This window comes from Crinia signifera, chromosome 1 (genome assembly GCF_055691185.1).
Source record: "Crinia signifera chromosome 1, ASM5569118v1, whole genome shotgun sequence".
NCBI lineage: Eukaryota > Metazoa > Chordata > Amphibia > Anura > Myobatrachidae > Crinia > Crinia signifera.
The window spans coordinates 472,764,924-472,790,756 of NC_139217.1; the positions used below are offsets into that span (position 1 = coordinate 472,764,924).

General features: G+C 48.1%; 1 protein-coding gene across 1 annotated transcript in view; it reads left to right on the forward strand.

Moving 5' to 3' along the window:
* CCL27 (C-C motif chemokine ligand 27) overlaps positions 1–15,728 on the forward strand; it is a 28,947-nt gene extending 13,219 nt beyond the window's left edge. Inside the window, exon 3 of the mRNA XM_083158499.1 lies at positions 15,604–15,728. Within this exon, the coding sequence (XP_083014625.1) occupies positions 15,604–15,688 (85 nt within the window). The 3' untranslated portion in view covers positions 15,689–15,728. The remainder of the gene's footprint in view (positions 1–15,603) is intronic.
* The last annotated feature ends 10,105 nt before the right edge of the window (positions 15,729–25,833 follow it).

Genomic DNA, 25,833 nt, shown 5'->3' on the forward strand with positions numbered 1-25,833 from the left:
CATACATACAGCATACATACAGCATAGCCATACATACACTATAGCTATACATAAACCATAACCATAGCCATACCTACACCATAGCCATATATATAGCATAGCCATACAGTACCTGTATTCGGCTGCCTTTGACACTGTTGACCACCCTCTCCTGCTCAACACCCTCCGCTCCTTTGGCATCACTGGCACGGTCTTCTCCTGGTTCACCTCATACCTCTCCGATCGCTCCTTCTCCGTCTCCACTCCGAGCTCCTCCTCTCCTACTACCCCCCAGCCAGTCGGTGTTCCCCAAGGGTCAGTCCTTGGCCCTCTCCTCTTCTCCCTCTACACCACCTCTCTGGGCACCCTCATCAGCTCCTATGGTTTTCATTACCACCTTTATGCTGATGATACCCTAATCTATCTCTCCTCCCCCGACTTATCCCCATCACTTCTGTCCAAGGTCTCCGAATGCCTCACGGCCATCTCAGCCTGGATGACCCAACGCTTCCTGAAACTAAACATGGCTAAAACTGAACTTCTAGTCTTCCATCCCCCGAACATCCCCTCTTCTCCCACTATCTCCATCAGCATTGGTGAAACCGAGATCACGTCCACCGACCAAACGCGCTGCCTCGGTGTCATCATTGACTCCTCCCTCTCTTTCACCCCCCACATTCGTGCTCTCTCACAGTCTTGCCGCTTTCACCCACGCAACATCTCACGCATCAGACCATTCCTCTCCACTGACGCGACCAAAATTCTCATTCACTCTCTTGTCATCTCCCGCCTTGACTACTGCAACATCCTTCTCTCTGGGCTACCTCTCACCCGCCTCGCACCTCTCCAATCCATTCTTAACGCTGCTGCTAGGCTCATCTTCCTCTCCCGCCGCTCTACCTCCGCCTCCCCCCTCTGTTTATCTCTTCACTGGCTCCCCATTCCTTTCCGAGTTCTCTTTAAACTCCTCACCACCACCTACAAGGCTCTCTCCTCCTCCACAGCTCCCTACCTCTCTTCACTGATCTCTATCCACACTCCCTCCCGTCCTCTTCGCTCCATCGCTGACCGCCGACTGACCTCTCACCTAATCACCTCCTCCCACTCCCGTGTCCAAGATTTCTCTCGCGCTGCCCCCCTGCACTGAAACAACCTCCCGCCACCCATCAGGCTATCTGATTCCCTTACCTCCTTCAAGCGTTCCCTCAAAACCCACTTTTTTCGACTAGCCTATCCCTCCTCCTAACCTCTTTTGATCCTCCTATCCTGCCTCCGTTCCCCTCCGTTCCTACTTATCCTATTGTATTTCGTTCGTCCACCCACCTATTTTTAGTATGTTAACTCTTATGAGCAGGGCCCTCCTTCCTCACGTACTCACCCTACCTCATTACCTCACCTGTGCTCCTGTCCTGTTCTTCCCTTCCTCTACTTCATCTTCGGTCTCCTTAACTATTTTGACACCAACTTCTGAACTGATGCTGATTTTAGTTCTACCAGCTATACCCCTATTTATACTGTATATTTCTACACACCCTGTACATTACCTTGTAATTTGTTTTTTTTTTGTTTGCTATGTACGGCGCTGCGGACACTTTGTGGCGCCTTATAAATAAACGTACTACTACTACTACTACACCATAGCCATACATACAGCTACACATAAACCATAGCCATACCTACACCATAGCCATACCTACAGCATACCTACACCATAGCCATATATGCAGCATACATACACCATAGCCATACATACACTATAGCTATACATAAACCATAGCCATACCTACAGCATACCTACACCATAGCCATACATTCACTATAGCTATACATAAACCATAGCCATACCTGTTAGGATCTGGGGGTATCCCCGCCAACCCTAACTCTGTTGCCTCCGCCTGGAATCGACGGACGAGTGCAGGGCTAGGCTTCACCTGGGCCCGTCTCGGCTGAAGGGCGAATTAGGTCCGCCCCACTCCGCTACAGGCAGGTCTTAAGTATGGACAACTCGTCCGCCGAGGCCAGGAGAGAACTAGGGGATAAACTAGCTAGACCCAATGAAGGCGGGGAACCCCAGAACCACAGCTGAGTGAATGACACAGGGAGATGCCTACACAGTGGTGAACCTGCTAATGACCTGACTATGGGAAGCGCAGGTAAACGCAACAATGCGTATTGGTCTTAAAAGAAAACAACAAATGACAGTAGGGCCAGGATGGTATAACCCAATGGTGAATAGCAACAATGCTAAAGTTGGCACAAATAACAAAATCTCACTGAACAATCAGGAATGTAAACGGTTATACTGGGGGAACCCCCGGAGGGCGTCCCACCCGGACTCACGGTGACAGGGGTGTCTCGGACGGGACTGTCACGGACCACGGCACCACTGCTTCCCTCACAGGTATGGAACACTCTGGATGGTAACAGGTTCTCAGGACAGAAGCAGCAGGTGACTCTGGGTAGGAGGGTGCAGTAGATCCGGGACCCACCGGAGACCAGACACGCACAGCAAGACAGACTGGAACAACCAGGAAGACTCACTGGAGAGGCAAACTGAGCTTGACAGGCAGGACAAGCCTCAGGACACGGGAACCAACAGACTGGACAGGTGGGGTAATGCCAAGGAACCGGGAACACTCTGGACATGCAGGACAGAACTATACCCGGCATGGGACTGAATAACCAGAGGGTTAATATAGAGAGCACAATGTGGTGCTGATTACACATTGCCTACAGGTGAGCACCGCAGGCTAGAAGCCTAATTAAGACACACCTGAGTCCTGATGACACAGCACAGCAAGTAAGCTGCAATGGCCCAGGCTGACCACTGGAGGCCACCAGCGAGTAAACACACACACAGGCTGGAATAAACCCAGGGAGCAGAATCCAGGGAAAACAGACAAACTACACACAGAATATGTAAAACTGCACTGGAGGCGGATCGTAACAATACCTACACTATAGCCATACATACACTATAGCCATACATAAACCATAGCCATACCTACACCATAGCCATACATACAGCATACATACAGCATAGCCATACATACACTATAGCTATACCTACTCCATAGCCATATATACACTATAGCTATACCTACTCCATAGCCATACCTACTCCATAGCCATACATACAGCATACATACACTATAGCCATACATACACTATAGCTATACATAAACCATAGCCATACCTACTCCATAGCCATACATACAGCATACATACACTATAGCCATACATACACTATAGCTATACATAAACCATAGCCATACCTACACCATAGCCATACATACAGCATACCTACAGCATAGCCATACATACACTATAGCTATACATAAACAATAGCCATACCTACTCCATAGCCATACATACACCATACATACAGCATAGCTATACCTACACCATAGTCATACATACAGCATACCCATATGTACACTATAGCCATACATAAACCATAGCCATACGTACAGCATACATACAGCATAGCCAAATATATAACATAGCCATACCTACACCATAGCCATACATACACCGTAGCCATACCTACAGTGTAGCCATACACACACCACAGCCATACCTACACCATAGCCATACATACGGCATACATACAGCATAGCCATATATATATATATATATATATATATATATATATATATATATATAGCATAGCCATACCTACACCATAGCCATACATATACAGCATAGCCATACATACAGCGAAGCCATACCTACAGCATAGCCATCATAGCCATACATTCATCATAGCCATACCTACAGCATAGCCATACATACAGCATAGCCAAATATATAGCATAGCCATCCCTACACCATAGTCATACATACAGTATACCTACAGCATAGCCACTATAGCCATACATAAACCATAGCCATACATACAGCATACATATAGCATAGCCATACCTACACCATAGCCATAGATACAGCATACCTACAGCATAGCCATACATATACTATAGCCATACAAACAGCATACATACAGCATAGCCAAATATATAACATAGCCATACCTACACGGCTACACCATAGCCATACATTCACCTTAGCCATACATACAGCAAAGCCATACATACACCACAGCCATGCATACAGCATAGCCATATATTTGTAGCTTAGCCATACCTACACCATATCGATACATACAGCATAGCCATAGATACACTTTAGCCATACATACAGCGAAGCCATACCTACACCATAGCCATACCTACAGCGTAGCCATACATACACCATAGCCATACATAAACCATAGCCATACGTACAGCATAGCCATACCTACACTATAGCCATACATACAGCATGCATACACCATAGCCATACATACAGGATAGCCATACATACACCATAGCCATACATAAACCATAGCCATACGTACAGCATAGCCATATGTACACCAAAGCCATACCTACACCATAGCCATACATACAGCATACATACACCATAGCCATACATACAGGATAGCCATATATACAGCATAGCCATACATACACCCAATACTATCTTTCTTTTAAAATATTTCCAGGAACTCCATTTCTGTGTGCCATAGCCATACCTACAGTGTAGCCATACCTACAACATAGCCATACCTACACCGTAACCATACATACAGCATAGTCATACATACAGCGCAGCCATACATACACATAGCCATACCTACAGCGTAGCCATACCTACACCATAGCCATACCTACACCGTAGCCATACATACACCATAGCCATACCTACAGGGTAGCCATACATACACCATAGCCATACATACAGCATACATACAGGGTAGCCATACATACACCGTAGCCATACATACACCGTAGCCATACCTGCAGCGTAGCCATACCTACAGCATAGCCATACATACAGCAGAGCCATACATACACTGTAGCCATACATACACCATAGCCATACCTGCAGCATAGCCATACCTACACCCAGTACTATTTTTCTGGTAAAACAGGTCCAGGAACTCCGATTCTGGGGGCCATAGCCATACCTACAGCATAGCCATACATACAGCGTAGACATACCTACAGCATAGCCATACATACAGAATAGCCATACCTACAGCATAGCCATACATACACCACAGCCATACATACAGCATACATACAGCATAGCCATACATAGAACTTAGACATACATACAGCGTAGCCATACATGCACCGTAGCCATACATGCACCATAGCCCTACCTACAGCATAGCATTACATACACCATAGCCATACCTACAGTGTAGCCATACATACAGTGTAACCATACCTACTTCGTAGCCATACCTACAGTGTAGCCATAAATACACCAGAGCCATACATACAGCATAGCCATACTTACAATATAGCCATACATACACCGTAGCCATACTTACACCATAGCCATACATTCAGCATAGCCATACCTACACCATGGCCATACATACAGCATACATACTTCATAGCAAAAAGAGAAGGGTTGTAAGCAGCGCTAAATTAATAATGGGTGAATCATTTATGTTAAAAAATAATACATTTAATGTGATACAAATGAATAAAATAATGGCAATGGATATACATTTAAAAACAATAAAAAATAGTTAATCCAGATCTCACGTGGTTGGGAATGTCCACAATCGAAATATTTATGACCTGTACTGTCCTCACAGTCAATGGTACCTATGAAGGGCAAGGTCCAAAAAGAATGGTGACCCTTGTAGGATGAGTGTGATGGTTGAGGGAGTGGCTGAAGGTGGAGCCCAACTTCTACCTCACCGCCGTTTGTATCCAATTTAGGGAAATGTTTAGGCTGTGGAAGTCCAGGAAAGGAGGATCTTGTGTTCAGACAGGTCGTGTAGCGCACGCAGGGGGGTTTCTGAGTACCCAGAAACCACCCCAGGAGTATAAGGGCCCTAGCCTGAAAGCTGAGGGTCCCCTCTTTCCATAGGTACAAGAATTTTAAAAATCGGCCCTTGGGAACCGGAGATATCTGACTTCAAAACAGTGGTCCCCATCCAAGCCTGTTAATTGCTATTCCCAGTCAGATATTTCAGATTCTGTCTGACGTAGAGTTTTTCTGAGGATATATTCCAAAAGCTGGGACTCTCCCCCTTTGATGGACACTAGCAGCTTGTCTCTACTGTGCCCAGAACCAGAGATACTGTATCAGCCTTCCAGCAGCTGGTTACTGCTCCAGCTCCACACACCTGGTATGTAGTTTTATATACTCGTTGGCAGATTGCTCTGCCTCCTGAATTCTGATCCCCTAGTCCCCAATACCATTTGGTAGGTGGGATTCTCTAGTTTTTAATTCCATTAAAAGCTAAGAAATCTATTTCTGGGAACTGGAGATATCTGTAGTCAAGCAAGCTGTCCTCCCACCAGAAAATTATGAATAATAAGCCCACTCCACTATACACCCCTCCTCTGCATATTAAACATCCTCTACCACCCTGGAAGTTATGTATCAGGGCCCCTTCATTCAGCCCAATGCCCCCTTCTCCCACCCCATCTCCCACCATCTGTGCAGTAAAGGGGTAATTAGCGGAAATTACTGATCCAGGCCCTACATGCTGAGCGGTTTATATAACACCCCCTACCACCCGTGGGAAACCAAAGCTTCCCACACCCCTACCGCTGGAGGATCGGTAGGGGCCCCAATACATTGCTATGCCCAGGGGTCTGCACTGCTGTTGACGCCCGTGTGTGTATCTATATATTATTATTATTATTATACATTTGGTCTATCTATAATACTTTAACTGACCCAGCATATACTGGGTCACCTAAGTGTCCATCTCCGTGCTTTGCTCCGCCCCTCTGGAAACCCCCTTCTGAAAATCCTGCATTTGCCACTGCAGGTATACAGATAAAGTCCAATAAAACACCACGGTTCAGGAAAAAAAAATAGCACCACCAACGCGTTTCACTGGGCTGCCGCCAGCTTTATCAAGGTGTCGGCTATTTTTTTTTCCAGAACCGTGGTGTTTTATTGGACTTTATCTCTATACCTGTCTGAACACAAGATCCTCCTTTCCTGGACTTCCACAGCCTAAACATTTCCCTAAATTGGATACAAACGGCGGTGAGGTAGAAGTCTGGCTCCAACATCAGCCACTCCCTCAACCATCACACTCATCCTACAAGGGTCACCATTCTTTTTGGACCTTGCCCTTCATAGGTACCATTGACTGTGAGGACAGTACAGGTCATACAGATAGTGGTAGATGCTCAAATTAGTTCAGTAAAACTTTTCAGGTGCATGAGGGAGGGGTTAATACTTAGTAAGTAACAAGACATTGGTTCCCCCGGCACACTGAGTAATGCTAGTAACCAATCTAGAACACTACATGAGAATAGAATTCAGAGATATTGGTTACATATACCTGCGCAGGTGTATGATATGCCAGGGGAACCAATGTCTTGTTACTTACTAAGTATTAACCCCTCCCTCATGCACCTGAAAAGTTTTACTGAACTAATTTGAGCATCTACCACTATCTGTATGTATGTTGTGAGAGGCAGAGAGGAACTTGCATTAGGCGGAGATGCATGTCCTGATATGCCACATGGAGTAGTCTGGGGTTGATCCAAGGTAGGTAGCTCTTAGTTCAGATATACCAAGTTAGGAGCCATTATCATGTGGCTTCTTGCTGACTAATTGTAGACCCAATTTAGGGTAACAGTGGTGTGGGGTGCGGTGCTCCTGGACTGGTTGGGCTGGGTGGCTTTAGTGCGGCATGCCCTGACATTCTATTAACACTTTTCCCTCACTAACACTATCTCTCTCATTTTACTACATTTAATTTATCTCTCTCTTTATGTATAGCTTCGGCTTCCTATCACTAATTATTAACACTTAGTATATCACTGGCATGCCGCACTGGGCTTCCCAGCTTATGATAGTTTTTGGGGTGCCGCACCCTGCACCTAGATATAGCGGTAGGGACCCCCAATATACAGAGAAGCCTTGACGCGGCTTGGGGGCATAGCATACACCTGCGCAGGTATATGTAACCAATATCTCTGAATTCTATTATCATGTAGTATTCAAGATTGGTTGCTAAAACTATTCAGTGTGCCGGGGGAACCAATGTCTTGTTACTTACGACAGTACAGGTCATACATATTTCAATTGTGGACATTCCCAACCACGTGGGATCTGGATTAACTATTTTTTTATTGTTTTTAAATGTATATCCATTGCCATTATTTTATTAATTTGTATCACATTAAATGTATTATTTTTTAACATAAATAATTCACCCATTATTAATTTAGTGCTGCTTACAACCCTTCTCTTTTTGCCTCGATTTTCTTGGGGACCAACCCACCCCATCTAAGCGGCTGCTATAAGGAAGCAAAACAGATTAAAGCGCTCTCCAGTCACAGGCAATTTTGTCTTTTGACTTTTGTATTCTTCTACATACTTTATAGCCATACATACACTTTAGCCATACATACAGCATACATACACCATAGCCATACATTCAGCATAGCCATACCTACACCATGGCCATACATATAGCATGCATACACCATAGCCATACATACAGCATACATACTTCATAGCCATACATACACTTTAGCCATACATACAGCATACATACACCATAGCCATACATTCAGCATAGCCATACCTACACCAAAGCCATACATATAGCATGCATACACCATAGCCATACATACAGCATACATACACCATAGCCATACATTCAGCATAGCCATACCTACACCATGGCCATACATATAGCATGCATACACCACAGCCATACATACAGCATACATACACCATAGCCATACATACAGCATTCTTACACCATAGCCATACATTCAGCATAGCCATACCTACACCATGGCCATACATATAGCATGCATACACCACAGCCATACATACAGCATACATACACTTTAGCCATACATACAGCATACATACACCATAGCCATACATTCACATAGCCATACCTACACGTAGCCATACATACAGTAACAGTATGAAGAATAATTAAAGTTATGCCAACATAGAGAACAATAACCACCTTGGAAGCTCATTACTGACACATTATCCGCCCACATATAATTAATGAAGACAGATATGAACTTGTGAGGATTGCGCCCTGGGAGGCAGAGGAATGTGCCGGTCTGATCCTGTCTCCGGTATTACGCTGCACATCTGACGTCTGTAGTCACTGGGAATAATACACTGTCACTGCCTGCACTATCTACTTACAGTCTCTGCAATAAGCGAAAAAAAATATCAGCGCCATTCTCTACAGGAGAAATGGTTATAGATTAACGGGTTCTAGACCACAATACCATGGTCGCCCACTAGAGGTCAATGGTGTCTAGTTAGGCACAGTGTCCACGGGCACCCCTCTGACATTCGGCACCAAAAAAAGATGAAAAACCTGTGTCGGCCTTGCCACCGTCGACCAGATCCCCATTAATGCTTTCCTCCCATCAATCTGGTCTCCCTGTCTATGTAACGCAGATGACCAAGTGTAGACGTCTAACTAGTCGCCATCGACCTCTAGTGATTGACCATGGTATTTATCCGCCATCCGGATACCAGCGGGATGGGCAGCCTGCGGCTCTGCAATTGTTGTGGAACTACAAATCCCAGCCTACCAATGGCACAGCAGAGAGGGGCTTTCACTTCAGCTGCAGACCCTCAATAACTTCATGATTTCCCTGCAGTATATCCCTTCAGCCTGAGTGATTGTCTATTGCAGGGTCTCCCACTATTCTGCTCTGGGACCCCAGCAAGTTACCGCAGAATGGTCACCACACTAGTGCGGTCTGCAGACAGCACGTCCATGGCAGCATTGTGGAGGCAGAAGTGACATCATTCCTTACACAGTACGTGAAGGAGACCCTTTTGTTTTAGAATATATTCATGCAAATGGTAACGTTTATACCTGCTGTGAAGGCTGTGGGGATGACAGGGAGGCAGTAAGTGACAGGGGTAGACAGAGGGTGGCAGGGAGCAGGTAGAGAGGTACAGATAAGAGGCAGTGAGTGAAAGAGGGTGATGGGGAGGCAGAGTGTAGCAGGAAGAGACAGTGAGAGACTGGAGAGGCAGTGAGTGAAAGAGGGTGATGGGGAGGCAGAGTGTAGCAGGAAGAGACAGTGAGAGACTGGAGAGGCAGTGAGTGAAAGAGGGTGATGGGGAGGCAGAGTGTAGCAGGAAGAGACATTGGGCCGCATTTAATCAAGCAATATTTGCGGTTAATTCCCCCGAAAACATCCATTTTCGGGGGTTCACCGCAAATATTTATTATCCCCCAAATGTATTAAAGGGGACCGCAGCAGGGATCTCCGATCCCTACTGCGATCCTCCCTGCAGTGCCGCCGGCCGCATCACCCATAGGTTTCTATGGGGGATGCGAAGCTGCCCGATGTATCAACATCGGGCAGCCCGGCATCGCTGCCCTGGGCTATCGCCATTGTAATGTGGCGATAGCCGATTGTAGCCTATGGCTACACTTCGCACTGCCCGAGCAGGGCAGTGCGGTTAGGGGGGTCAGCGCATAACCGCACATGCGCTGACCTCCCGGCTTCCAGGTTAGGGCTTCGCAGGGACCCGCGCCCTGTCCCTGCGCCCTTAATATTGATAAATTGCCCCGATATGATCGCATTTTACAATGCGATCCTGGGCGGTAATATTCCGCCCAGATCGCATTGTATGGGCCCCAGTGAGACTGGAGAGTCAGTGAATGAAAGCGAGAGACAGTGGGAGGCAGGGATAGGCAAAGAGTGACAGTGGGAGAGAGGTTAAGACAGTAGCTGGCTAGTAGATGCAGAGGGTGACTAGGAAGAGGCAGTGTGTGATGGGGTGGCAGACAATGACAGAGGTGTCAGAGTGACGGGTATGGCAGAGAGACAAAGGGTGGCATTGGGTGACTAGGGAGAGGCAGTGGGTTACAGAGAGAGAGGGAGGCAGGGGGTGGTAGAGGGTGACAGGAGTGATGGCAGAGGGATGCAGAGTGACTTAGGAGAGGATGAGAATTCCTTTGTAAGCAATAATAATACTTAGTAAGTAACAAGACATTGGTTCCCCCGGCACACTGAGTAATGCTAGTAACCAATCTAGAACACTACATGAGAATAGAATTCAGAGATATTGGTTACATATACCTGCGCAGGTGTATGATATGCCAGGGGAACCAATGTCTTGTTACTTACTAAGTATTAACCCCTCCCTCATGCACCTGAAAAGTTTTACTGAACTAATTTGAGCATCTACCACTATCTGTATGTATGTTGTGAGAGGCAGAGAGGAACTTGCATTAGGCGGAGATGCATGTCCTGATATGCCACATGGAGTAGTCTGGGGTTGATCCAAGGTAGGTAGCTCTTAGTTCAGATATACCAAGTTAGGAGCCATTATCATGTGGCTTCTTGCTGACTAATTGTAGACCCAATTTAGGGTAACAGTGGTGTGGGGTGCGGTGCTCCTGGACTGGTTGGGCTGGGTGGCTTTAGTGCGGCATGCCCTGACATTCTATTAACACTTTTCCCTCACTAACACTATCTCTCTCATTTTACTACATTTAATTTATCTCTCTCTTTATGTATAGCTTCGGCTTCCTATCACTAATTATTAACACTTAGTATATCACTGGCATGCCGCACTGGGCTTCCCAGCTTATGATAGTTTTTGGGGTGCCGCACCCTGCACCTAGATATAGCGGTAGGGACCCCCAATATACAGAGAAGCCTTGACGCGGCTTGGGGGCATAGCATACACCTGCGCAGGTATATGTAACCAATATCTCTGAATTCTATTATCATGTAGTATTCAAGATTGGTTGCTAAAACTATTCAGTGTGCCGGGGGAACCAATGTCTTGTTACTTACGACAGTACAGGTCATACATATTTCAATTGTGGACATTCCCAACCACGTGGGATCTGGATTAACTATTTTTTTATTGTTTTTAAATGTATATCCATTGCCATTATTTTATTAATTTGTATCACATTAAATGTATTATTTTTTAACATAAATAATTCACCCATTATTAATTTAGTGCTGCTTACAACCCTTCTCTTTTTGCCTCGATTTTCTTGGGGACCAACCCACCCCATCTAAGCGGCTGCTATAAGGAAGCAAAACAGATTAAAGCGCTCTCCAGTCACAGGCAATTTTGTCTTTTGACTTTTGTATTCTTCTACATACTTTATAGCCATACATACACTTTAGCCATACATACAGCATACATACACCATAGCCATACATTCAGCATAGCCATACCTACACCATGGCCATACATATAGCATGCATACACCATAGCCATACATACAGCATACATACTTCATAGCCATACATACACTTTAGCCATACATACAGCATACATACACCATAGCCATACATTCAGCATAGCCATACCTACACCAAAGCCATACATATAGCATGCATACACCATAGCCATACATACAGCATACATACACCATAGCCATACATTCAGCATAGCCATACCTACACCATGGCCATACATATAGCATGCATACACCACAGCCATACATACAGCATACATACACCATAGCCATACATACAGCATTCATACACCATAGCCATACATTCAGCATAGCCATACCTACACCATGGCCATACATATAGCATGCATACACCACAGCCATACATACAGCATACATACACTTTAGCCATACATACAGCATACATACACCATAGCCATACATTCACATAGCCATACCTACACGTAGCCATACATACAGTAACAGTATGAAGAATAATTAAAGTTATGCCAACATAGAGAACAATAACCACCTTGGAAGCTCATTACTGACACATTATCCGCCCACATATAATTAATGAAGACAGATATGAACTTGTGAGGATTGCGCCCTGGGAGGCAGAGGAATGTGCCGGTCTGATCCTGTCTCCGGTATTACGCTGCACATCTGACGTCTGTAGTCACTGGGAATAATACACTGTCACTGCCTGCACTATCTACTTACAGTCTCTGCAATAAGCGAAAAAAAATATCAGCGCCATTCTCTACAGGAGAAATGGTTATAGATTAACGGGTTCTAGACCACAATACCATGGTCGCCCACTAGAGGTCAATGGTGTCTAGTTAGGCACAGTGTCCACGGGCACCCCTCTGACATTCGGCACCAAAAAAAGATGAAAAACCTGTGTCGGCCTTGCCACCGTCGACCAGATCCCCATTAATGCTTTCCTCCCATCAATCTGGTCTCCCTGTCTATGTAACGCAGATGACCAAGTGTAGACGTCTAACTAGTCGCCATCGACCTCTAGTGATTGACCATGGTATTTATCCGCCATCCGGATACCAGCGGGATGGGCAGCCTGCGGCTCTGCAATTGTTGTGGAACTACAAATCCCAGCCTACCAATGGCACAGCAGAGAGGGGCTTTCACTTCAGCTGCAGACCCTCAATAACTTCATGATTTCCCTGCAGTATATCCCTTCAGCCTGAGTGATTGTCTATTGCAGGGTCTCCCACTATTCTGCTCTGGGACCCCAGCAAGTTACCGCAGAATGGTCACCACACTAGTGCGGTCTGCAGACAGCACGTCCATGGCAGCATTGTGGAGGCAGAAGTGACATCATTCCTTACACAGTACGTGAAGGAGACCCTTTTGTTTTAGAATATATTCATGCAAATGGTAACGTTTATACCTGCTGTGAAGGCTGTGGGGATGACAGGGAGGCAGTAAGTGACAGGGGTAGACAGAGGGTGGCAGGGAGCAGGTAGAGAGGTACAGATAAGAGGCAGTGAGTGAAAGAGGGTGATGGGGAGGCAGAGTGTAGCAGGAAGAGACAGTGAGAGACTGGAGAGGCAGTGAGTGAAAGAGGGTGATGGGGAGGCAGAGTGTAGCAGGAAGAGACAGTGAGAGACTGGAGAGGCAGTGAGTGAAAGAGGGTGATGGGGAGGCAGAGTGTAGCAGGAAGAGACATTGGGCCGCATTTAATCAAGCAATATTTGCGGTTAATTCCCCCGAAAACATCCATTTTCGGGGGTTCACCGCAAATATTTATTATCCCCCAAATGTATTAAAGGGGACCGCAGCAGGGATCTCCGATCCCTACTGCGATCCTCCCTGCAGTGCCGCCGGCCGCATCACCCATAGGTTTCTATGGGGGATGCGAAGCTGCCCGATGTATCAACATCGGGCAGCCCGGCATCGCTGCCCTGGGCTATCGCCATTGTAATGTGGCGATAGCCGATTGTAGCCTATGGCTACACTTCGCACTGCCCGAGCAGGGCAGTGCGGTTAGGGGGGTCAGCGCATAACCGCACATGCGCTGACCTCCCGGCTTCCAGGTTAGGGCTTCGCAGGGACCCGCGCCCTGTCCCTGCGCCCTTAATATTGATAAATTGCCCCGATATGATCGCATTTTACAATGCGATCCTGGGCGGTAATATTCCGCCCAGATCGCATTGTATGGGCCCCAGTGAGACTGGAGAGTCAGTGAATGAAAGCGAGAGACAGTGGGAGGCAGGGATAGGCAAAGAGTGACAGTGGGAGAGAGGTTAAGACAGTAGCTGGCTAGTAGATGCAGAGGGTGACTAGGAAGAGGCAGTGTGTGATGGGGTGGCAGACAATGACAGAGGTGTCAGAGTGACGGGTATGGCAGAGAGACAAAGGGTGGCATTGGGTGACTAGGGAGAGGCAGTGGGTTACAGAGAGAGAGGGAGGCAGGGGGTGGTAGAGGGTGACAGGAGTGATGGCAGAGGGATGCAGAGTGACTTAGGAGAGGATGAGAATTCCTTTGTAAGCAATAATACAATCAGGGGGAAATCCAGCAACAGAGCATTGCGTCCCTCCTGGGGAGGGGCATGCTGGGAGGTATGGAGCATTGCATCCCTCCTGGAGAGGGGCATGCTGGGAGGTATGGAGCATTGCGTCCCTCCTGGAGAGGGGCATGCTGGGAGGTATGGAGCATTGCGTCCCTCCTGGAGAGGGGCATGCTGGGAGGTATGGAGCACTGTGTCCCTCCTGGAGAGGGGCATGCTGGGAGGTATGGAGCATTGCGTCCCTCCTGGAGAGGGGCATGCTGGGGGGTATGGAGCATTGCGTCCCTCCTGGAGAGGGGCATGCTGGGGGGTATGGAGCATTGCGTCCCTCCTGGAGAGGGGCATGCTGGGAGGTATGGAGCATTGCGTCCCTCCTGGAGAGGGGCATGCTGGGAGGTATGGAGCACTGTGTCCCTCCTGGAGAGGGGCATGCTGGGAGGTATGGAGCATTGCGTCCCTCCTAGAGAGGGGCATGCTGGGGGGTATGGAGCATTGCGTCCCTCCTGGAGAGGGGCATGTTGGGAGGTATGGAAACATAACAAAATACTTTCCAGGTGCGCTGTATACCCCATACCATTAGTATATTGATTTAGTCTACTTTTAGATTGTGATCTCTAGGAGTGCTGTTTGTGTCTTTGTTAGTTACGGGATTTGTATGTTCGCTTGGTGCTATTCCCGATTCCACGTCCTTGCAGAATATATTGGTGCTATATACCGTATATGGATGATAATGTTTGTGGGCCGCTTAAATAGTTCTGTGATTCTGTCTGAATGTTACTTACTGAATTGCCCCCTGTGACAGCCATATACGACTTTCGCTGAGCAGTGAGTATACCGTTCTCTCTTCTACAGGTTGCACGTGGACAACCAGCAGAAATGCATGGACCCCAGTAATAAGTCACTGCAGGCGTGGATGAAAAAGTCCAATTACCACTAGCACCCGTGGTACGACACGTACAATATAAACATGTGCCCCCATCTGCTGTCCTGTGTCTGGGTTATTGTAGGGATCTTATGCTGTATACACACTTGTACAATCTGCATGAGATCCAGATGAGATTTTGACTATATAGTCAAAATCTCATCTGGATCTCATCCAGATTGTATGGGTTTTATCCCATGCGATCCAGATGCGCTCCCAATGCGCGCTCCCGTATCGCAGCCAGAAAGTCTTGGCTGCATAGACTATATAGTGCAGATCTGCACTATATAGTCTAAATTGTAATCGGTACTTGTGGATTATCACGGCTCCCATCGCATGCCATATGTAGTGGCATGAGATGGCATGCGATGAGATGCGATTTTTACCGTTTTTTAGCTATATTTTTTTTAAATCGCATCGCATGCAATCAAATCGCATGCGATGCGATCGCATGCATTTTTGCACTGAAATGCATCCAAATGCATTGAAATGTGTAGCAAACATGTTAAATGCCCCCAAATGTCATTTTTCAGAGTGTACCACCCCACTATCAACGCCAACCCGAAGCGTGGCGAGCGCGGCGGTACGCGTCCTACGACCTTTTCACACCCCCACTATCCACGTCGGCGTGGAGTTGAGAATAGAAAGTGTGGCGAGCGCAGCGAGCCACTGAGCCCGAAGCGTAGCGAGCCCCGCGAGGGGACGCGGACACCTGTGAAGCCCGCGAGGGGACGCGGATACCTGTGCGCTCGCCATGCTTCGGGCTTGGTGGCTCGCTGTGCTCGCCACACTTTCTATTCTCATCTCCACGCCGACGTGGATAGTGGGGGTATGAAAAGGTCGTAGGACGCGTAGCGCTATGCTCGCCACGCTTCGGGTTGGCGTTGATAGTGGGGGTGGTACACTCTGAAAAATGACATTTGGGGGCATTTAACATGTTTGCTACACATTTCAATGCATTTGGATGCATTTCAGTGCAAAATCGCATGCGATCGCATCGCATCGCATGCGATTTGATTGCATGCGATTATTTAGCATGCGATGGACATTGTGGGAGCCGTGATACTCCACAAGTACCTTGTAATCTCATCTGGATCTCATGCAGATTGTACAAGTGTGTAGATTATCACACTGTATCTATCAATGTGCATTATTAAATCGCAGGCAGCACCCGCCCCAACCAGAACAATGCTGGATCCGTACCAAGATTGGACTTCTTGGCAGGATTCCAGAATACAAACACTAAACTGAAACATTAGCTGTAATCCAGAAATCTGCCTGAAGCGTTGGTCCCTGGGTGGCAATCAAGGCGCAGTGGGCGTGGCAAAGAGAATCAATTCATTCTCTGGTACATTCCAGGTGGAGGCATTAGGCAATGACTTTCATTAGGCCAATTTATAGATAGTCCGGGGTTATTACTTACCTATCTATGATCTCAGTCTGCTCCATATACAGCCTCAGTCACACGCAGTATACAGGTGTCACATATCTATGATCTCAGCGCAGTCTGCTCCGTATATAGCCTCAGTCACATGCGGTATACAGGTGTCACATATCCAATAACTCAGCACAGTCTGCTCCGTATACAGCCTCAGTCACACGCGGTATACAGGTGTCACACATCACATAACTCAGCGCAGTCTGCTCCGTATACAGCCTCAGTCACACGCGGTATACAGGTGTCACATATCCCATCACTCAGCGCAGTCTGCTCTGTATACAGACTCAGTCACACGTGGTATACAGGTGTCACATATCACATCACTCAGCGCAGTCTGCTCCGTATACAGCCTCAGTCACACGCAGTATACAGGTATCACATATCACATCACTCAGCGCAGTCTGCTCCGTATACAGCCTCAGTCACACGCGGTATACAGGTGTCACATATCCCATCACTCAGCGCAGTCTGCTCTGTATACAGACTCAGTAACACACAGTATACAGGTGTCACATATCACATCACTCAGCGCAGTCTGCTCCATATACAGCCTCAGTCACACAGTATACAGGTGTTACATATCCCATCACTCAGCGCAGTCTGCTCCGTATACAGCCTCAGTCACACGCGGTATACAGTGTCACATATCCCATCACTCAGCGCAGTCTGCTCCGTATACAGCCTCAGTCACACGCAGTATACAGGTGTCACATATCCCATCACTCAGCGCAGTCTGCTCCGTATACAGTCCCAGTCACATGCAGTATACAGGTGTCACATATCCCATCACTCAGCACAGTCAGCTCCGTATACAGCCTCAGTCACACGCGGTATACAGGTGTCACACATCACATCACTCAGCGCAGTCTGCTCCGTATACAGCCTCAGTCACACGCGGTATACAGGTGTCACATATCCCATCACTCAGCGCAGTCTGCTCCATATACAGCCTCAGTCACACGCAGTATACAGGTGTCACATATCTATGATCTCAGCGCAGTCTGCTCCGTATATAGCCTCAGTCACATGCGGTATACAGGTGTCACATATCCAATAACTCAGCACAGTCTGCTCCGTATACAGCCTCAGTCACACGCGGTATACAGGTGTCACACATCACATAACTCAGCGCAGTCTGCTCCGTATACAGCCTCAGTCACACGCGGTATACAGGTGTCACATATCCCATCACTCAGCGCAGTCTGCTCTGTATACAGACTCAGTCACACGTGGTATACAGGTGTCACATATCACATCACTCAGCGCAGTCTGCTCCGTATACAGCCTCAGTCACACGCAGTATACAGGTATCACATATCACATCACTCAGCGCAGTCTGCTCCGTATACAGCCTCAGTCACACGCGGTATACAGGTGTCACATATCCCATCACTCAGCGCAGTCTGCTCTGTATACAGACTCAGTAACACACAGTATACAGGTGTCACATATCACATCACTCAGCGCAGTCTGCTCCATATACAGCCTCAGTCACACAGTATACAGGTGTTACATATCCCATCACTCAGCGCAGTCTGCTCCGTATACAGCCTCAGTCACACGCGGTATACAGTGTCACATATCCCATCACTCAGCGCAGTCTGCTCCGTATACAGCCTCAGTCACACGCAGTATACAGGTGTCACATATCCCATCACTCAGCGCAGTCTGCTCCGTATACAGTCCCAGTCACATGCAGTATACAGGTGTCACATATCCCATCACTCAGCACAGTCAGCTCCGTATACAGCCTCAGTCACACGCGGTATACAGGTGTCACACATCACATCACTCAGCGCAGTCTGCTCCGTATACAGCCTCAGTCACACGCGGTATACAGGTGTCACATATCCCATCACTCAGCGCAGTCTGCTCCGTATACAGCCTCAGTCACACACAGTATACAGGTGTCACAAATCCCATCACTCAGCGCAGTCTGCTCCGTATACAGCCTCAGTCACACACAGTATACAGGTGTCACATATCACATCACTCAGCGCAGTCTGCTCCGTATACAGCCACAGTCACACGCAGTATACAGGTGTCAGATATCACATCACTCAGCTCAGTCTGCTCAGTATACAGCCTCAGTCACATGCAGTATACAGGTGTCACATATCCCATCACTCAGCACAGTCAGCTCCGTATACAGCCTCAGTCACATGCGGTATACAGGTGTCACAGATCACATCACTCAGTGCAGTCTGCTCCGTATACAGCCTCAGTCACATGCAGTATACAGGCGTCACATATCACATCACTCAGCGCAGTCAGCTCCGTATACAGCCTGTCACACGCAGTATACAGGTGTCACATATCACATCACTCAGCGCAGCCTGCTCCGTATACAGCCTCAGCCACATGCAGTATACAGGTGTCACATATCACATCACTCAGCGTAGTCTGCTCCGTATACAGCCTCAGTCACACGCAGTACACAGGTGTCACATATCCCATCACTCAGCGCAGTTTTCTCCGTATACAGCCTCAGTCACACGCGGTATACAGGTGTCACATATCACATCACTCAGCGCAGTCTGCTCCGTATACAGCCTCAGCCACACGCAGTATACAGGTGTCACTTATCCCATCACTCAGTGCAGTCTGCTCCGTATACAGCCTCAGTCACACGCAGTATACAGGTGTCACATATCCATTCACTCAGAGCAGTCTGCTCCGTATACAGCCTCAGTCACACACAGTATGCAGGTGTCACATCACTCAGCGCAGTCTGCTCCGTATACAGCCTCAGCCACATGCAGTATACAGGTGTCATATCACATCACTCAGCGCAGTCTGCTCCGTATACAGCCCCAGTCACATGCAGTATACAGGTGTCACATATCCCATCACTCAGCGCAGTCTGCTCCGTATACAGCCTCAGTCACACGCAGTATACAGGTGTCACATATCACATCACTCAGCGCAGTCTGCTCCGTATACAGCCTCAGTCACACACAGTATACAGGCGTCACATCACTCAGCATAGTCTGCTCCGTATACAGCCTCAGTCACACGCAGTATACAGGTGTCACAAATCACATTACTCAGCGGAGTCTGCTCCGTATACAGCCTCAGTCACACGCAGTATACAGGTGTCACATTTCCCATCACTCAGCACAGTCTGCTCCGTATACATCCTCAGTCACACACGGTATACAGGTGTCACATATCACATCACTCAGCGCAGTCTGCTCCGTATACAGCCTCAGTCACACATCACATCACTCAGCGCAGTCTGCTCCGTATACAGCCTCAGTCACACGCAGTATACAGGTGTCACATCCTATCACTCAGCACAGTCTTCTCTGTATACAGCCTCAGTCACACGCGGTATACAGGTGTCACATATCACATCACTCAGAACAGTCTGCTCCGTATACAGCCTCAGTCACACACGGTATACAGGTGTCACATATCACATCACTCAGCGCAGACTGCTCCGTATACAGCCTCAGTCACACACGGTATACAGGTGTCACATATCCCATCACTCAGCACAGTCTGCTCCGTAAACAGCCTCAGTCACACGCAGTATACAGGTATCACATATCACTTCACTCAGCGCAGTCTGCTCCGTATACAGCCTCAGTCACACGCGGTATACAGGTGTCACATATCCCATCACTCAGCGCAGTCTGCTCCGTATACAGCCTCAGTCACACGCGGTATACAGGTGTCACATATCACATCACTCAGCGCAGTCTGCTCCGTATACAGCCTCAGTCACACGCGGTATACAGGTGTCACATATCACATCACTCAGCGCAGTCTGCTCCGTATACAGCCTCAGTCACACGCAGTATACAGGTGTCACATATCACATCACTCAGCGCAGTCTGCTCCGTATACAGCCTCAGTCACACGCAGTATACAGGTGTCACATATCCCATCACTCAGCGCAGTCTGCTCCGTATACAGCCTCAGCCACACGCAGTATACAGGTGTCACATATCACATCACTCAGCGCAGTCTGCTCCGTATACAGCCCCAGTCACACGCAGTATACAGGTGTCACAAATCACATTACTCAGCGGAGTCTGCTCCGTATACAGCCTCAGTCACACGCAGTATACAGGTGTCACATATCCCATCACTCAGCGCAGTCTGCTCCGTATACAGCCTCAGTCACACGCAGTATACATGTGTCACATATCACATCACTCAGCGCAGTCTGCTCCGTATACAGCCTCAGCCTCACGCAGTATACATGTGTCACATATCACATCACTCAGCGCAGTCTGCTCCGTATATAGCCCCAGTCACACGCAGTATACAGGTGTCACATATCACATCACAGTCTGCTCCGTATACAGCCTCAGCCACATGCAGTATACAGGTGTCATATCACATCACTCAGCGCAGTCTGCTCCGTATACAGCCCCAGTCACATGCAGTATACAGGTGTCACATATCCCATCACTCAGCGCAGTCTGCTCCGTATACAGCCTCAGTCACACGCAGTATACAGGTGTCACATATCACATCACTCAGCGCAGTCTGCTCCGTATACAGCCTCAGTCACACACAGTATACAGGCGTCACATCACTCAGCATAGTCTGCTCCGTATACAGCCTCAGTCACACACAGTATACAGGTGTCACAAATCACATTACTCAGCGGAGTCTGCTCCGTATACAGCCCCAGTCACACGCAGTATACAGGTGTCACAAATCACATTAATCAGCGGAGTCTGCTCCGTATACAGCCTCAGTCACACGCAGTATACAGGTGTCACATATCACATCACTCAGCGCAGTCTGCTCCGTATACAGCCTCAGTCACACGCAGTATACAGGTGTCACATATCACATCACTCAGCGCAGTCTGCTCCGTATACAGCCTCAGTCACACGCAGTATACAGGTGTCACATATCCCATCACTCAGTGCAGTCTGCTCCGTATACAGCCTCAGTCACACGCGGTATACAGGTGTCACATATCACATCACTCAGCGCAGTCTGCTCCGTATACAGCCTCAGTCACACGCGGTATACAGGTGTCACAGATCACATCACTCAGCGCAGTCTGCTCCGTATACAGCCTCAGTCACACGCGGTATACAGGTGTCACATATCACATCACTCAGCGCAGTCTGCTCCGTATACAGCCTCAGCCTCACGCAGTATACATGTGTCACATATCACATCACTCAGCGCAGTCTGCTCCGTATATAGCCCCAGTCACACGCAGTATACAGGTGTCACATATCACATCACAGTCTGCTCCGTATATAGCCTCAGCCACATGCAGTATACAGGTGTCACATATCACATCACTCAGCGCAGTCTGCTCCGTATACAGCCCCAGTCACATGCAGTATACAGGTGTCACATATCACATCACAGTCTGCTCCATTTACAGCCTCAGTCACACACAGTATACAGGTGTCACATCACTCAGCATAGTCTGCTCCGTATACAGCCTCAGTCACACACGGTATACAGGTGTCACATATCACATCACTCAGCGCAGTCTGCTCCGTATACAGCCTCAGTCACACGCAGTATATAGGTGTCACATATCCCATCACTCAGCGCAGTCTGCTCCGTATACAGCCTCAGTCACACGCGGTATACAGGTGTCACATATCACATCACTCAGCGCAGTCTGCTCCGTATACAGCCTCAGTCACACGCGGTATACAGGTGTCACAGATCACATCACTCAGCGCAGTCTGCTCCGTATACAGCCTCAGTCACACGCGGTATACAGGTGTCACATATCACATCACTCAGCGCAGTCTGCTCCGTATACAGCCTCAGTCACACGCAGTATACAGGTGTCACATATCCCATCACTCAGAGCAGTCTGCTCCGTATACAGCCTCAGCCACACGCAGTACACAGGTGTCACATATCACATCACTCAGCGCAGTCTGCTCCGTATACAGCCCCAGTCACACGCAGTATACAGGTGTCACAAATCACATCACTCAGCGCAGTCTGCTCCGTATACAGCCTCAGTCACACGCAGTATACAGGTGTCACATATCACATCACTCAGCGTAGTCTGCTCCGTATACAGCCTCAGTCACACACTGTATACAGGTATCACATATCACATCACTCAGCGCAGTCTGCTCCGTATACAGTCTCAGTCACACGCAGTATACAGGTGTCACATATCACATCACTCAGCGCAGTCTGCTCCGTATACAGCCTCAGCCACACGCAGTATACATGTGTCACATATCACATCACTCAGCGCAGTCTGCTCCGTATATAGCCCCAGTCACACGCAGTATACAGGTGTCACATATCACATCACATTCTGCTCCGTATACAGCCTCAGCCACATGCAGTATACAGGTGTCACATATCACATCACTCAGCGCAGTCTGCTCCGTATACAGCCCCAGTCACACGCAGTATACAGGTGTCACATATCACATCACAGTCTGCTCCATTTACAGCCTCAGTCACACACAGTATACAGGTGTCACATATCCCATCACTCAGCGCAGTCTGCTCCGTATACAGCCTCAGTCACACACAGTATACAGGTGTCACATATCCCATCACTCAGCGCAGTCTGCTCCGTATACAGCCTCAGTCACACAGTATACAGGTGTCACATATCACATCACTCAGCGCAGTCTGCTCCGTATACAGCCTCAGTCACACACAGTATACAGGTGTCACATATCACATCACTCAGCGCAGTCTGCTCCGTATACAGCCTCAGCCACATGCAGTATACAGGTGTCACATATCACATCACTCAGCGCAGTCTGCTCCGTATACAGCCTCAGCCACATGCAGTATACAGGTGTCACATATCCCATCACTCAGCGCAGTCTGCTCTGTATACAGCCTCAGTAACACACAGTATACAGGTGTCACATATCACATCACTCAGCGCAGTCTGCTCCGTATACAGCCCCAGTCACACGCAGTATACAGGTGTCACATATCACATCACAGTCTGCTCCATTTACAGCCTCAGTCACACACAGTATACAGGTGTTACATATCCCATCACTCAGCGCAGTCTGCTCCGTATACAGCCTCAGTTACACGCGCAGTATACATGTGTCACATATCACATCACTCAGCTCCATATACAGCCTCAGTCACACGCAGCATACAGGTGTCACATATCACATCACTCAGCGCAGTCTGCTCCGTATACAGCCTCAGTCACACGCGGTATACAGGTGTCACATACCACATCACTCAGCGCAGTCTGCTCCGTATACAGCCTCAGTCACACGCAGTATACAGGTGTCACATATCACATCACTCAGCGCAGTCTGCTCCGTATACAGCCTCAGTCACACGCAGTATACAGGTGTCACATATCACATCACTCAGCGCAGTCTGCTCCGTATACAGCCTCAATCACACGCAGTATACATGTGTCACATATCACATCACTCAGCTCCATATACAGCCTCAGTCACACGCAGCATACAGGTGTCACATATCACATCACTCAGCGCAGTCTGCTCCGTATACAGCCTCAGTCACACACGGTATACAGGTGTCACATATCACATCACTCAGCGCAGTCTGCTCCGTATACAGCCTCAGTCACACGCAGTATACAGGTGTCACATATCACATCACTCAGCGCAGCCTGCTCCGTATACAGCCTCAGCCACATGCAGTATACAGGTGTCACATATCACATCACTCAGCACAGTCTGCTCCGTATACAGCCTCAGTCACACGCAGTATACAGGGGTCACATATCACATCACTCAGCGCAGTCTGCTCCGTATACAGCCTCAGTCACACACAGTATACAGGTGTCAAATATCACATCACTCAGCGCAGTCTGCTCCGTATACAGCCTCAGTCACACAGTATACAGGTGTCACATCACTCAGCACAGTCTGCTCCATATACAGCCTCAGTCACACGCAGTATACAGGTGTCACAGATCACATCACTCAGTGCAGTCTGCTCCGTATACTGCCTCAGTCACACACGGTATACAGATGTCACATATCATATCACTCAGCGCAGTCTGCTCCGTATACAGCCTCAGCCACACGCAGTATACAGGTGTCACATATCACATCACTCAGCACAGTCTGCTCCGTATACAGCCTCAGTCACACAGTATACAGGTGTCACATATCCCATCACTCAGCGCAGTCTGCTCCGTATACAGCCTCAGTCACACACAGTATACAGGTGTCACATATCACATCACTCAGCACAGTCTGCTCCATATACAGCCTCAGTCACACACAGTATACAGGTGTCACATATCCCATCACTCAGCGCAGTCTGCTCCGTATACAGCCTCAGTCACACACAGTATACAGGTGTTACATATCCCATCACTCAGCGCAGTCTGCTCCGTATACAGCCTCAGCCACACGCAGTATACAGGTAATCCTCCCAGTGGGGCAGAGTGGGTCAGTGTTACGGTGTGTCAGACTGAAGTGCAGGGTGTTGAGAGGTAATATCCGCCTGATGTCTCGCACCACGGTAGGGTACGAGCACATATGTGATGATATTTGGCAGACTGACGGGGTGCTGGTTCTGCATTTAGTTTTGAGCAACCAATTCCCACCCGGCCCCTACAAGCTGCGCTTCCCTCGAGTCCCAGGAGGGGCTGTTACAAGCTGGAAGGTATGAATGGAGACGGACCCATCTGCGGCGGTGCAACAGGTTAACTGTCACCTTAACCCCCAAACTGTGGACCCACCAACAGCCGCACCCCCCAGGAATAAGGGAACCATTGACAACAATGAATCCTAGA